The sequence below is a fragment of the Anser brachyrhynchus genome (genome assembly GCF_964034855.1).
Source record: "Anser brachyrhynchus genome assembly, chromosome: Z".
NCBI lineage: Eukaryota > Metazoa > Chordata > Aves > Anseriformes > Anatidae > Anser > Anser brachyrhynchus.
This window is the reverse complement of record NC_137697.1, coordinates 5983185-5996150: the sequence shown is the minus strand read 5'-3', so window position 1 is coordinate 5996150 and position 12966 is coordinate 5983185. Positions and strand designations below refer to the sequence as shown.

Genomic DNA, 12966 nt, shown 5'->3' with positions numbered 1-12966 from the left:
TTGGCTGTCTTGTACAGCCAGCAGCAGGCTTAGCTTGTTGGGAAGGTGGTAGCAGGGAGAACTGTGTCCACGACTGAGGCTCCACTGGTGATCTTGGCCTGGCAGTGTCCACACAGACTGGGCTGTAGCAGCCAGGGCTCCCCATCTCCTCCTGAGCACATGCCACAGGATGCCAGCAGTTTATTGGGAATGGTTGAGTTGCATCCGGATGTAGAGACAGAGCATTTGACTCACCTGTATATTGGGCCTTGTCAGGAGTAAGGGGGAATCTGGAGAAGCTGTCCTAACTGCAGGAGCAGCCTTGGTGCGTGCTGGGAACAGCTGCTTGAAAGCCCTGAGCGTGTGACAACTCCTCTGCAAGGTGGCCTAACCCGCTGGTGTGTGCATACATGCTGGGGGATGTTTATGTCACCTTGATGGGATCCCACGCACTGCAGAGGATGGCGCCTGTGATCCAATACTTGGTGCTTATCTTCCTCTTAACCTTGCTTTTCTGCATGGGGCTTTGTGCTGTGAGCGAGCTATCTCCTACCTGCTCTTGACTGCTTGCAATCAGGAGATGTATTTCTGTGTGGGCAGGGGTGGGAGATAGTGACCATGGTGCCTGGCTGCATTCCAGCTAAATTCCCCCTGCACTGCTGATCTGAGCTGGGATTTCTTACTGCCCTGAACCACTGTGTGGCGTTACTTGGTGCTATGAAACCTGTCGTCTCTTTCTCCTCTGGAAAGAGCTGGGGACTGCTTGCCTGGGTTTCAAGCTTTGATTTTTGTTATGGTCCCCGTTGGGTTTTTAACTCATGCATTGTAACTGCCCCTGCTTGAGTTCCTCGCTGCAGACTGCCTGTGTAACTCCCGGGCTCTTCTCCTCTGCCCTGGAGAGTCTTGGGGAAAGTGTCTTGCCGCTTCACTGATCATTTGAGTTCTTGCTAACAGCCCCAAGTGCCCAGCAGCTGTAGAAAATATCCCTTGAGGACAGGTTTAGTTATATTTTGCCTGAGCAGGGTGGTTGATGCTTGCTCATGTGTTAGGGTGCAATTCCAGAGAGGCTTATACTGCTCTGATTTTGGCTTCTGTAGCCTGGCCACCTCCTCACCTGCCTGTGCTCTTCCACCTCAGCCTTGCATCTCCCCTGCCCTGTGGGCCTGTCCTGCTTAATTTCACCTGACAAAACCAGGGGCTGTGTTGTAGCTGGCACAACTGCCCTGGCTGGCTCACTGCAACCTGGTTGCATGCACAGTGGTGCTGGTACAAGTACAGGAGCAGCAGCATGCAGCTGGGAACTGTGGGGATAGGAAGGGGGCAACCCACAATTAGATGGGCTTAAGCAGTTTCATCCTTGAAATAGTTTTTTAGCTGTGTGCTGTGACTCCTTAGTGGCCAAAGGGTTCTCAGGTACCACAGGGGTCATGCTGAGGGTTGAGTGTGCATTTGTGTGGAGAGAAGGGAAGGGATGGAGGTAGCAGCTGCCCAGTGAATTTTCATTTAATGTGAGGTTAAGGTGTTGCTAACCCCCAAGGCTGGGGCCCCCATAGGTCTTCTCATAACCTCATAAACTGGTCAGGAGCTTGCTGCCCAAATGTCTGTGTGCTGGCAGAAGTCCTTATGGTCACTAAGGCTGTAACACTGGCCTGTGACACCCATGCTGCTGCCACCCAAGCCCCTGGCATTTGTTCTCTCCAGCCTTTGGGACTAGGTCCTCTTTCAACAGCTGCCGTCATGCCGCCAAGCCTTTCTGTGCCTGTTGTTCATGGTCAGAGCGCTAAGTGTCCTCTCCTCAGTCCCCCATCTCCCAAAGATGTGGCCTCTGTGCGGTCCTGCCGGGGCTGGAGGCTCACAGCCCAGGGAGGCCGCGGCATGGCAGAGGGAACTGAGCTGCAGCTCCCTAAAAACACGCACATGTGTCTCACCAGAGACCTACCAGACGGTGTTGAGTCCACACTGCGGAATATAAGTTCTGACTTTTAAAGACAAAATTAGGGCTTTTTTAGCCGCTTCCCGTTTTAACAGATTTGAGCCTGTGACAAAAGCTGAAGCTCCGTCGGGGCGCTTCAGACAAATCATTCTGCCTATTCATGCCACAGTCTCCTCTCCAGAAATACCATAACCTCATTCCTCGTGTCCTCTCAAAGAGGTCTAAGGATGCACTTTGGCTCACTTCGGCTGGGTTTGCTACTTGTGGTAGTGAAACTGCAAGTACATTGTTGTCACTGTGGTGATGCTGAGGGCAGAGGACTGGCCACTCGTGCTGGCTGTTCTGCCAAGGGAGACTGGATACTACACCAAAGAATTTAGAGTCAAGAAAAGTTTTCCAAGGGCTGGAGATCCTCTTTCTTTCACTGACATGTTTAGTCTTTACAGGCCTTCCCCAATGGCCCTCAAGCTGATTGTTTGGCTGCTGTTCTTCTGAGTACGTTCAGGATGACAGAGTTAACGTTTGTCCAAGGCTTGATGACCTCGGAATGACAACATGCTGCTGGTGGTGGAACAGACATGGCTGTGCTTGCTTATTTAAAACCCCAAAAAGTGTACGGTCAAAGGTACCTGCCAAGGTCCAAGCCAGGGAAACCTGGTGGGCTGGGGGAGAAGGCTCTGCCCTGTGTCCTCCCCTTCAGGTTTTCACCAGAGCTGGCTGGTTCTCCCCTGGAGCTGAAACACACTGATGGGAGCTGCGCAGTCCTGCCCCTTCCCTTCCTCCTGGCCACCACCTCCCCAATTCGGAGCACTCTGTGTGGGATGTCCTGTGGGGATGGATGTCCTTGGGGTAGGTGGAGAAGAGGGCAGCATTAGAGCAGGCCAGGACTCCATCACGGCACGTGGTCTCCTCTTGGTGGCACAACTTGGAGGCAAACCAATGCTGGCTGGATGCTCCTGAGCTCTGTTTTTTGGGGTGGAAGTGTACAAAGCTATGTGGGGCAGCCCTGGGAGCAGTTATTCCATGTTTTATTTCTGGTCTGCGTGTCCCTTGGCAAAGTGTGCCATCCTTATGGGAGAAGTTTCCACCCTACGCCCCTCGAAGCCACTCATTTTGCTCTGCGGTGTGCCCTGCTTGGCAGTGGCTCCCTGTCTGTCTGTGCAGGAGGGGAGCTCTGCCACCATACTTCCTCATCACTCTTTGGTGGGCCAGACCCAACAGGCAGCGGGGAGAATTTTTGTGTCCAGCTTGTGCTGAGTGGAAAACCAGCGGCTGAAGCCCTCCACCACGGTGGGGAAAGCGGCTGTGGGGGGGCTCCCCATGCCCTCATGCTTGCAGCATGGGGGCTGTGCTTTGGGGACATCGTGGCTTGGGACGTCTCCCTTCCCTGCAGTCAGTTCCCGTGCCCCTTTCCCCACCTCATCCCCGTCTCTGTCCCTCAGCGCCCGGGGCTTTTGCGCCACAGAAGGCACCACAGCGCATAGAGCCAGGAAGGCGAAGCTCGCCAGCTGCGAGTTTTGGACCTTCCCAGCCACCATCCCCCCTTCTCCGCGAACTGCCATTCGTTGCCGTGGCAACGGCGGCTTCCCGCCTGCCCCGCCGACCAATGGGACGGCTGGGCGGGAGGGCGGTGGCCAATCAGAGGAGGGCGAGAAGGAGGACGCCATGATGTGGAGGCCGTGAGGCGGCGGCGGCGGCCATGAAGCGGCGGCGGGGGGCGGCCCCGGAGCCCGGCTGCCTCCGCGCCTGGGCGGCCGAGAGCAAGGCCCTGGCAGGGCGATGGCGGGTGCGGAGCCTCCCTCCCCGCTCCCCCGGGGCTGTTCCCGGGCCGGCTGCGGCGCGAGGGCAGCGGGTGAGTGCGTCCCTTGCAGGCAGCGCGGTGCGCCGGGCCCCGAGGTGCTGAGGCGGCGGCGAGGCAGCAGCGAGGAGCCTTCGGGGAGCTGCTGCTGCGGATGAGGGGTGAGTGGAGGCCCGGCCCCCGGCTTCTTGTTGGCTGCGGGCACGAATTGTGTGGGGTGGAAGCGCCGGTCCTTAGGGCTGCAAAAGCACAGTCATTAAGGTTGGAAAAGGCCTCCAAGATCATCTGGTCCAGCCATCCCCCTACCACCAATGTCACCCGCTAAGCCCTGTCCCTAAGCACCACGTCCAACCTCTCCTTGAACACCCCCAGGGATGGTGACGCCACCACCTCCCAGGGCAACCCGTCCCAGTGCCTGACTGCTCTTTCTGAGAAGAAATGGCTCCTCATTTTCAACCAGAACCTCCCCTGGCGCTACTCGGGGCCATTCCCTCTGGTCCTATCGCTATTTAGTTGTGAGAAGAGGCCAACCCCAGCTCCCCACATCTTCCTTTCAGGTTGCTGTAGAGAGCTATAAGCTCTGCCCTGAGCCTCCTCTTCTCCAGACTAATCACCCCCAGTGCCCTCAGTCACTCATAGGACTTGTGCTCCAGACTTCACCAGCTTCATAGCCCTCCTCTAGACATGCTCCAGGGCCTCGATGCCCTGGGTGACGCAGCTGAGCTTTGGGGTGCCTGGAAAAGGTGAGCAAGCCTTTCTCTGTGAAGCTGCAGGACTGGGCTGCTTGGCCCCAAGTTGCGCTGAGGAGCTGTGATTGGGCCAGGGAGGAATCCTGAGCGGAGAGAGAGATGCTCTAAGGAACAGTTACAGAGCATCGCAGGGGCTGGGATGTCCTGTGGTGACGCCTGGGAAGGCACAGCACAGGAAACCTTTGCAAGGGGATAGATCTGTGTTGGAAGAGGGTAGGCTGCTGGTGTTCTCTTGGAAGTGCCAGAGGGTCTCTGGCCTGGAGGACTGCAACACTTGGCTAGCAGAGAAGTGGATGGCTGTATCAGTATCGGTACCTGGAGAGGGGGATGACATCTGCTGTCAGTACAGGTAGTGCAGTCCCCAAGCTGTAAAATCTCATGACAATAACATCAACAAAAAAATCTTGACAGGAAACTTCTGTTGTCACAGAGCAGGATGATAATACATCAGCATGGATGGCTGTAGGGTTTCTTCAAGCCACATCCAAGCAACTCAATTTCTTGTCGGACTGGCTTTGATTACAGGGCTGCCAGCTGCCCTCCCAGCCTTGCCTTTGGAGCTCACCGTCGTGTACAACTCCCTGCTCTTTGTTATGGGGACATCCGACCGTGTTGTCGAAGGAGAAGCGGAAGGAATACGCCAGGGACTCCTCAGGGGTAAGGAGAACAATCTCTGTGCTTTGGTGATGTCCCGCAACTGGCCAGAGGAGGGGGAACTGTGAGCGAGGAAGGCTGTGTCTGCCAGGAGTGGAGGAGATAGGGCTGCTTGTCGCCATGGGTGATGCACAGCTGCGTGGCCGTCAGCCTGCTGCGGAAGGGCAGAAAGCTTTAAGGGAAATGAGAGTTTTCAAGGCATAAGGTGCCAAGTCTCTAGCAAAGTTGTAGTGTCAGTAGAAAATAAGTGGCTTTGTTAATTATGCTCTGCTGGGTTCAAAGAAAACTTGCTGAAAAAGGCTGCAAGTGGGAGAGGGATCTGCAGTGTTGGCACATACTTGCTCCTGGGCAAATGTCCTCAGGAGGACTTAACAAAACACAGATGTCTCCTGTGTGTGCAGTCATTAACTCCACTGTCCGAGAGCTTGGTTCCTGCGCTGCTTCTGTAGCCTGGGCAAACCTGTAACCCCCTCCCATCTCTTATTGCGAGGAGTCTTTGCTTGCTTCATCCTTTCTCTCCCTCTTGGGACAACGTCTGCTACAGGGCACTGACCTGTTGCCTTATGGCTGTTTTGTTTCTTGTTGTTTTTCTGTGTTTGGCTTGCTTTTGATATTCGGCTTCTCTCTCTTCCAGTTCTGGAGGCTTGTGGAAGCTCCGGGCAGGACCTCAGCACAGAGGAGCTGTGGCAGAAGGTGCTGCAGGAGGTAACCGATGAGGAACTGCGGGCCCCCTTGCACCGACTGGCGGCCCTGCAGGCAGCGTGGTGGCTGGCCACCAGCCGCCTGCGGAGCGTCACCGGCCTCTTCCAGCTCCTGAGCAGCGCTGAGGTAACCGTGCGTGTGTGGGTGCTGTTCCAGCGTATCACCCCTGCAGCTCTGCAGTGTGCATTAGTCATCTTCTCTTAGCCTCGGGGGATCCTTAAGCTGGCTGCCCCCCGTTATCCTGCTGGTGCTTTGTGCCTGTGGGTGAGCATGAGCCAGCTCCCTGTGCCTCAGAGGGATGGTGCCCGACTTGTTTCCTGCTGCCAGCAGCCCCGTTTAGCCTGGTGGATGAGAAGCGCTCGTATTTAGCCTTCTTGCTGTCATTGTGAGTTTCCACCTAATCACAGCGTGTGCCCTACCTATATCTGTGCAGACCCAAATAAATACCCGTCAGTTTGCTAAAGAACGCGGAGCTGATATAAATATTGTGTTTGTCATAAATCCCACTCTGCAAAATGTTTCCATAGTGTTTGGAGATCTGAGTGCTTCCCAGTCAGCGTGAGTAATCCTCTGCCGGGCATCCACACAGCCCCACTGCGTTCGTGGGTCCTGGAATAGCTCCCACGTGCTGCGGCCCTAGGCCTTGGGGTGCCGAGCTGGGTGGCTGGGGCAGGCTGGAAAGGGGCTGCAGGTGGACGTGCAGCCTCTGCAGGGAGCAAACTGTGGGTGGTGGGACAGAGAGGAACCTTTTCTGCTGATTGGGGCGGGGCCAGGTTATGTGAGGGGTCCCTGTCTTTTCAAATGCCCTCAGGCAGCACCCAGATCTGCCTTGCTGGACGTCCCTCAAGCTGCACCTCGCTCTGAGGTGGTGTGGTGCTGACTGGGGTCAGGAGTCACACTGAGGAGGTGGTAGGGCCTTGCTCCCCAGCACAGAGAGCGCTGTGAAGGGTTTGGTGGGAGTTCTGTTCCCCTGTGCCCTGGGATCGTTATCTCCCACCCCCCCTCAGCGTTCCCTGCTCTCTCTCTCTGTGTGCTCACAGGACTCAGGCAGAGCTCCCTGCAGCAGAGGGGAGAACGAGCTCCTCGCTCTCCTCAAGGCATGGAGAGTGCCGGCCAAGGGGGCCTCCACGTCCCTTGTACAGAGTGCTGAGAACTTGAAGGAGACCCTGTGCACTGCAGCAGCTTTCCTGCAAGGTTTGTGGGGACATTCCCGTCCCTGCCACTCCTTCCCCTGGTCTCTTGTCCTAGGGCCCCTTCTCCCTGCTGTTGTCCCCGTTGGTTTTCCCAAGCTAACCAGCCCTTGGGCGTTTCAGGGCTCTTCTGTAGGAAAAGGGCCTGGGCTGAGCCTTCGGGTCTCAGTTTTGCCATTTGGTGTCCAAAGAGCTGCTCTGCTTTTTTTTCCCAGCTAAGTCTCTGTGCTGTCACTGGGTGTTCTCTGCACGTCTGTGGCTTTATGTTGGTATCCGGGCCCTGCAGTGATCTTGTAGAAAGCGGAAGCCTGGCAGAAGGCTTCTGAGGATTGTCCTTTTTTGTCTGTCTCCTGGTGCCTGCCTGTTTGCAAACACATTGTTCCTGCTGGATTACAGTGCTGTGGGAGCCACGCAAAGCTGTTGTGCAGCCCTGTAGCCCGGTATTGCAGCAAGTGATTGATCTCATCTGACTGCTGTGTTCTGTCCTGGCGGAGCTTTTTGCTCACTCGCTGTCCTGCCAACAGCTGCAGGGCCGCCAGCGCTGCCTTGCTGTGTTTGGTCTGACACAGGGCCTTCGTGCACGTAGGGAGAGCAGGAGGTGCTGCCCACAGAGCTCTCAAAAGTCTCTAGGGAGGTGGTAGTGCTTCCAGCAGGGAGGTGACAGATCTGAAGGTGTCATAGGCAGGCATCTTGGTATCTGGGCTTGGAAACTGCTATTATTTCTACTGGATGCTTCCACAGAGCGTGTTGTTTTTCTGTCACACAAAAGATCCCTGTTGCAGCAGGAGGGAAAGGGCACATTGGGGTGCAGTGTGGCCTGAGCCATGGGCCTGGTCCCTTTGTGGGGGGCTGTGGGATCCCCACAGAAAGGGGAAAAGGTGAGGGGGATCTACACGTGCTTGTTCAGGGGCAAGGCTGGGTGGGAAGGGGAGCTGCAGAGCTGAGGTGTCGGTCTGTCCTAGGGCTACAGGAGCTGGAGGCCGGGAACCTCCCTGCTGCCCTCTCCCTTCTCCAGAAGGCTGCAGGAGGATTCTGCTCCAAGAGGGTCCTGGCCCAGATCTACACCTGCCTCGGCTGCTGCGCTCAGCAAATGGTAATGGCCAAACCTGTGCCCTGCTGGCAGGAGAGGGGAAACAGCAGAGAGCTGCGCGGGGAGGCTCAGGCTGTCTGCACTGCCTCGGTGTGGTTCTAGGCTGCTGCAAGAAGACGAGGTGTGGAGCAGAAGTTACCCTCGTGGCCCCATTCTCCTTGGGCAGCTGCGAAACCCAGGCAGGGTTTTTGTCTGAGCATAAAGGATCGATGTAAAGAGAGAAGCTCAAAAATCACTTCCAGGGAGGGAGGGAGGCTAAAGTGCTGCAGCCTAGTGATACGACTGTGCTGCTTTGTAGCAGTGGGGTGAGTTCTGCGTGGCAGCCTGGCAGTGCAGAGGGGCTGGGAGTCGCTGGGATATCCTGTACGAGCCTGCTGCCCTCGCTTAGGGGGATCGCTGGAGTAGCAGAGCGGAATGGTGAAGGTGTCAGCAAGATGTCCCTGAAACTCGCATCTCTTCCCATCTACCTAGGGCAAGCCTCAGACAGCCCTTCAGCACCTGAAGCGGGCCCTCCAGGTGGATTTCCAGTGCCTTCCTGCCCTGTCCCACGTGGCAGCAGTGTACCAGGAGCTGGGGGAGACAGATGCGGAGCTGCAGGCCCTGGGTCTGCTCTACGAGGTTTGTCTGCTTCCCGTTCTGCTGCTGCAGGCTAGTTTATCACCCAGCAGAGCCTGCACAGAGCTTCAAGTGGGTTTCTGCCTTCTAGGGGGCTGGTTTGCTCTGCTGTTTTTTCAGCAGTGGGCCCGAAGGAGCCCAGTTGGTCAGGAATCCCTGCTTGGCACCTGGCTGTTGGATGTAGCAAGACCTCTGGGTCCCAGTTCATGTTCTCAGCGGCCTGGGAGAAGAGGCTGTGCTCTAGTGTCAGAGAGCATCAGTCTTTTAATAAAGGAGCTAGTAAAGAGGCCTTCACAAGGCAGATTGTGACTGTGAGGGAGTGTTCATTAGCCCTAGCAGCCTTGGTCTGTCTGGGAGGAGCAGGTCACAGCAGGAAACACTGAGTTGGCTCTTCAGACGTTTGAAATGCGTAACAGACAAACACAGCTGCAGAGAGCGAGCTCTCATTACTGATGGCCCAAGATCTGGTCTAACCAGGTCTGTGGCTGTGATGGGAGGTGCTGTTCCAGGCAGCTCAGAGTACCTTTAGCCCAAAATCTGAGGCGCAGCATCCTCTGGGTGGTCTTGCACATCTCCTGATGCTGTGTCTTTGTGATTCTGATTTGCTCTTCCTTTTTACTGGAAATGGCTGTGCTGTAGTGAGTAAGAGCAGTGTGGTTGTGCTTATGGGGCCCTTCTGCTTGTCTGGGTGCATCTGCAGATGCCAAAAACAAGTGATTGCAGCTGCTTAGGACTTGAGCGGGGTTGTGCTAACCATATTTTCTGTTCCTGTTTCACAGGCTTTGGAAAAAAACCCTCCGTCAGCTGCTTCCTTTAGTCCATATTTTCTAATCCGAACAGAGCTGCTCGTCCACACGCCAATCCTCACTTCTCTCCTTCGCCGTCGCCAGCCCTCTGAAGTGAAGTACCTGCTGGCACAGCGGTGTCTTCAGGAGGGGAGGTAACAGCTGCCTCTGGACTGCTTGCAACACGCTGCTTGTTTGGGATCTGCGGTCTTTCTCCGTGCTTCTGGAAATGGCCCAGTTCAGTGCTGCTGTTATAGGCCTGCTGAAGTCGTGGGGCTTGTAACCAGAGCGAGTACAGTGCGGGGAGCGCCTGCAGGCTGGTGATTCAGGTTCAGCCTGGCTGTTGGCACTTCTTGGGCTCACCCTGCTCCTTCCACCACGTGTCCTGTCCCTGTTGCAGGGTGGCTGATGCGGTGGAACATTACCTGGATTTTCTGGCCGTGCTTCAGGAGGGGCTGCAGCAACAGGCAGGTATCTTGGTGAAGAGTTCCCTTGGGAACTTGGTAGATGAGGTTCAGATCCCCATCCTAAGGCCTGGGCCTGGACTTCGTACTTAGACTCCAGGCTTCAGTGTCTAGTTTGAGATGTGAAGGAGATGAGCAGGGGGTGTGCACCTGTGGCATGTCTGCCTTTGGATTCACACCAGTGACCACTTGCCACTGCTGTCTGGAGAAACAGCTTCCCTTTAAACCGTGGGGAGCAGCTGTTGGCCTGGTTTTGGATGGCCTTCCCCTTAGGAGCAGGGATTTGCCTTCTTGGATGTTGCTGCTTCACAGCTTCTGCCTCCCCCACAGGCTCCAATATCTGTGGGAGTGGGTCTGAGCTTTGCTGGGCAGCAGCTCCGGGTTCCCAGTAAGCGCAGGGTCTTTCTGCTCAGTAGGATGCTCTGCAGCTCTGTCTGAGCGCTGCCATCTTTTCTCCCCAGGTTCCCCTGGATGGTGGCTCAGCTCTGCCCAGGATCCCTGAGGCGTTCCTGGAAGCAGCATCCGCCTTGGAGCAGGACGGGAGGCACCGGGATGCCATAACGTTGTGCGAGGAGGTCATCAGCAGGACAACTGACCTGATCCCACGGGCGTTGTTACTAGTTGAGGAGGGGCTGGAGCAGCCAGAGAGCCCCTCACCAGGCATGGGGCTGGCCGGGGGACTCCTGTCCCAGAAGAGGGAGAGTCTGCACTGCCTCACATGGAGAGCAGCTGCCTACCTGCACCAGGGTTGGGCGTGGGTCAAGCTGGGCGAGAACAAGGAGGCCATAACGCAGTTCAGCAGGTGATGAAGTCCCCCTGGAACCCAGCAGGCAGCAATGGCTGGCGTGGGCAGAGCGCGGATCGGTGTGGGGGCTGATGTGACAGCTTGCAGCTGAATTCCCAGCCCGGGCATGGCACTGAAGTTCATCTGTCCTCCCACCTGCAGGTGCCTCAGCGAGCTCTTGCGGTTCCCCCTTTGTGGGCCTGGTGCCGAACCGAGAGGTGAGGCTGTCCGCAGCTGTGTGCTTGGCAGTGGTGGGTAAAGGAGCGGGGCTGCGGTCCCACTGCCACCTCTGGCAGGAGGCACTTGGCCCGGTGTGGTGAGCTCCGCGCCACGCTGGGCCTCTGAAGGGACGGGCTGGCTGGGTTGGGGTAGGGTTTGCCCTCAGCTCTGCCTCCTTCCCTGTTAGGTGACATTGTTTGTCACCTGGAAAGCTTCTCGATATGGGATTCAAGGGGATAGATTTGCACCAGTTTTTGCGAATAAGCAGCCAAAGGCCAGGCTGCTGCCTGCCGAGGTTGCTGTTGAGCTGTAGGCATGTAATGTACTGAGCTCTCAGTGTTTTTTGCTCATTCCTTCTGCTGCCTCCTTGCCTCTCCCAGCCTGGCAGCCTGAAGCTGAGCTATGCCATGGGATATTCTTGGAGCTGGCAGACAAACAGGCCCAAGTAGACACGTGGCCTGTTTTACCACTACCCTGGGACGTGGGGGCAGTGTCTGGAGGGTGCTGTCTGCAGGTGTGTGCATTCTTCTTTCCGTGACAGGGAATCTTCTGGCAGAAGTGGAGGTTCTCCAGAAGATCAGGTTGCTTTCCCTCATTGGGCGAGGTACGCAGTTCCTGGAGCTGGGGAAGCACAAGGAGGCCTTGCTGGATTTCCAGTACGGCTTGCAGGTCTCGCCAGGTGAGAGGCTTTTTTTGGGGAGGCATGGCATGTGCTGCTTGCAGGGGTGACCCATGGGCACCCGGACCAGCCCCTTCTGCTCAGTGCTCCAGCGGTGCTGAAAAACCGTAGGGATGTGAGCTTCAGCGGCGTCTGCCACGTCTGCTGCTCCCAGCCCTGACCGAGGTTCCCTCCCGGAGCCTCGCACTGGGGCTGCAGACCTGCTTGCAGAGAGAACCCCAGCCCAAGCAGAGGAGTGGCAGGCTGTACTGCAGGGCTGACATCATCTGCCTTGGCTTCTGTCCTGGCTGCCAGCCCAGGGGCTGATTAGAGCCTGTGATGCATCTGGGAAAGTCCTCCCCCATTACACCACCTCTCCTCCTCTGACGTGTCTTGCAGGTGACCCAGCTGCTGCCTCTTATCTGGTGCAAGCCCTGTGGAAGCTGAACCGAAAGCAGGAGGCTGCTGCTCACTGGCAGAAGCACTTGGAGAGGCCCACGGGGGAAGACGGGCAGCAGGAAGGGCAGGGAAGGTGCGTTGTGGGGCATTTGGGATGTCAAACAGCTGCAGATGAGAGCTCCAGCAGTGCAGCCTGTGCTTTAAACTAGGGGTGGTTTATCTCAGCGCCTGCTGGCCTTCAGCTGCAGCTTGAATGTGTCAGGGGAGCTCCCCCCTTGTCTTCCTCAGGAGGGGTGAATTTCCTAGTAGGAACAGGGGAATACCACAGACCTTGTTGCTGCAACACCCTTCTTTTTCAGGCCCTTCCCCTTGTACCTGGTTTCATGTGTGAAGCAGGCAGCCTTCCCGCAGAGGGAATCTCTTGCTAGAAGCATCCAGGATTACCTCAGGACCATGAGCCAGGATCCCTTTAGCTAACCCAGCCAGTGTCCTCATCACATGCCCTGGAGCCTCCCTGCACCAGGATGACATTGGGACTCTTTCAGGACTCAAAACTGCTCTTGGGTGAAGCTGGATTTCCCAAAAGACAGAAACAGAACAGATTCCCTTTTCTAATAAAAGCCTCAGATCTATTCAATTTATGTCTTTTTTTTTTTTCCTGTGCCCTCTTTCCTCCGGCAATTCAGAGTGAACATTTGCAATGAAGATCATGGGCTTGCTGCTGCCGTGGGCTATGCCCCGGGAGATCGGGGTGGAGATACCCTTGTTCCTTTGAAGCTGGCATCAGCTCGTCACCATCACTCCCCGCTCCAGGGACATTTTGGGCTCGGGAAGGTTCCCTACCCGTGCTGTCCCAGCGTTGGGTGAGCCTTGTCTTCCACAAGCCTAAAGAAAGGGTTGAGAACAACTCTTCGGTGTCCAACACGACGAGGCCCTGACTGTATCAC

The 12966-nt window shown here is 56.4% G+C and overlaps 1 protein-coding gene across 3 annotated transcripts; it reads left to right on the top strand.

Moving 5' to 3' along the window:
* Positions 1-29: 29 nt before the first annotated feature.
* On the top strand, positions 30-12660 carry FANCG (FA complementation group G). Of its 3 annotated transcripts, XM_080573742.1 has the most exons (14): positions 30-3698; positions 3784-3871; positions 4985-5116; positions 5748-5941; positions 6856-7009; positions 7968-8098; positions 8567-8713; positions 9490-9650; positions 9896-9962; positions 10421-10761; positions 10906-10961; positions 11504-11641; positions 12020-12152; positions 12379-12660. In XM_080573742.1, the coding sequence occupies exons 1-14, from the start codon at positions 3612-3614 to the stop codon at positions 12494-12496; spliced, it is 1947 nt and encodes a 648-aa protein (XP_080429868.1). In that variant the 5' UTR covers positions 30-3611; the 3' UTR covers positions 12497-12660. The 3 variants fall into 3 exon arrangements, with proteins under 3 accessions (XP_080429868.1, XP_080429869.1, XP_080429870.1); XM_080573743.1 differs by lacking the exon at positions 4985-5116; XM_080573744.1 differs by lacking the exons at positions 6856-7009; positions 7968-8098.
* The last annotated feature ends 306 nt before the right edge of the window (positions 12661-12966 follow it).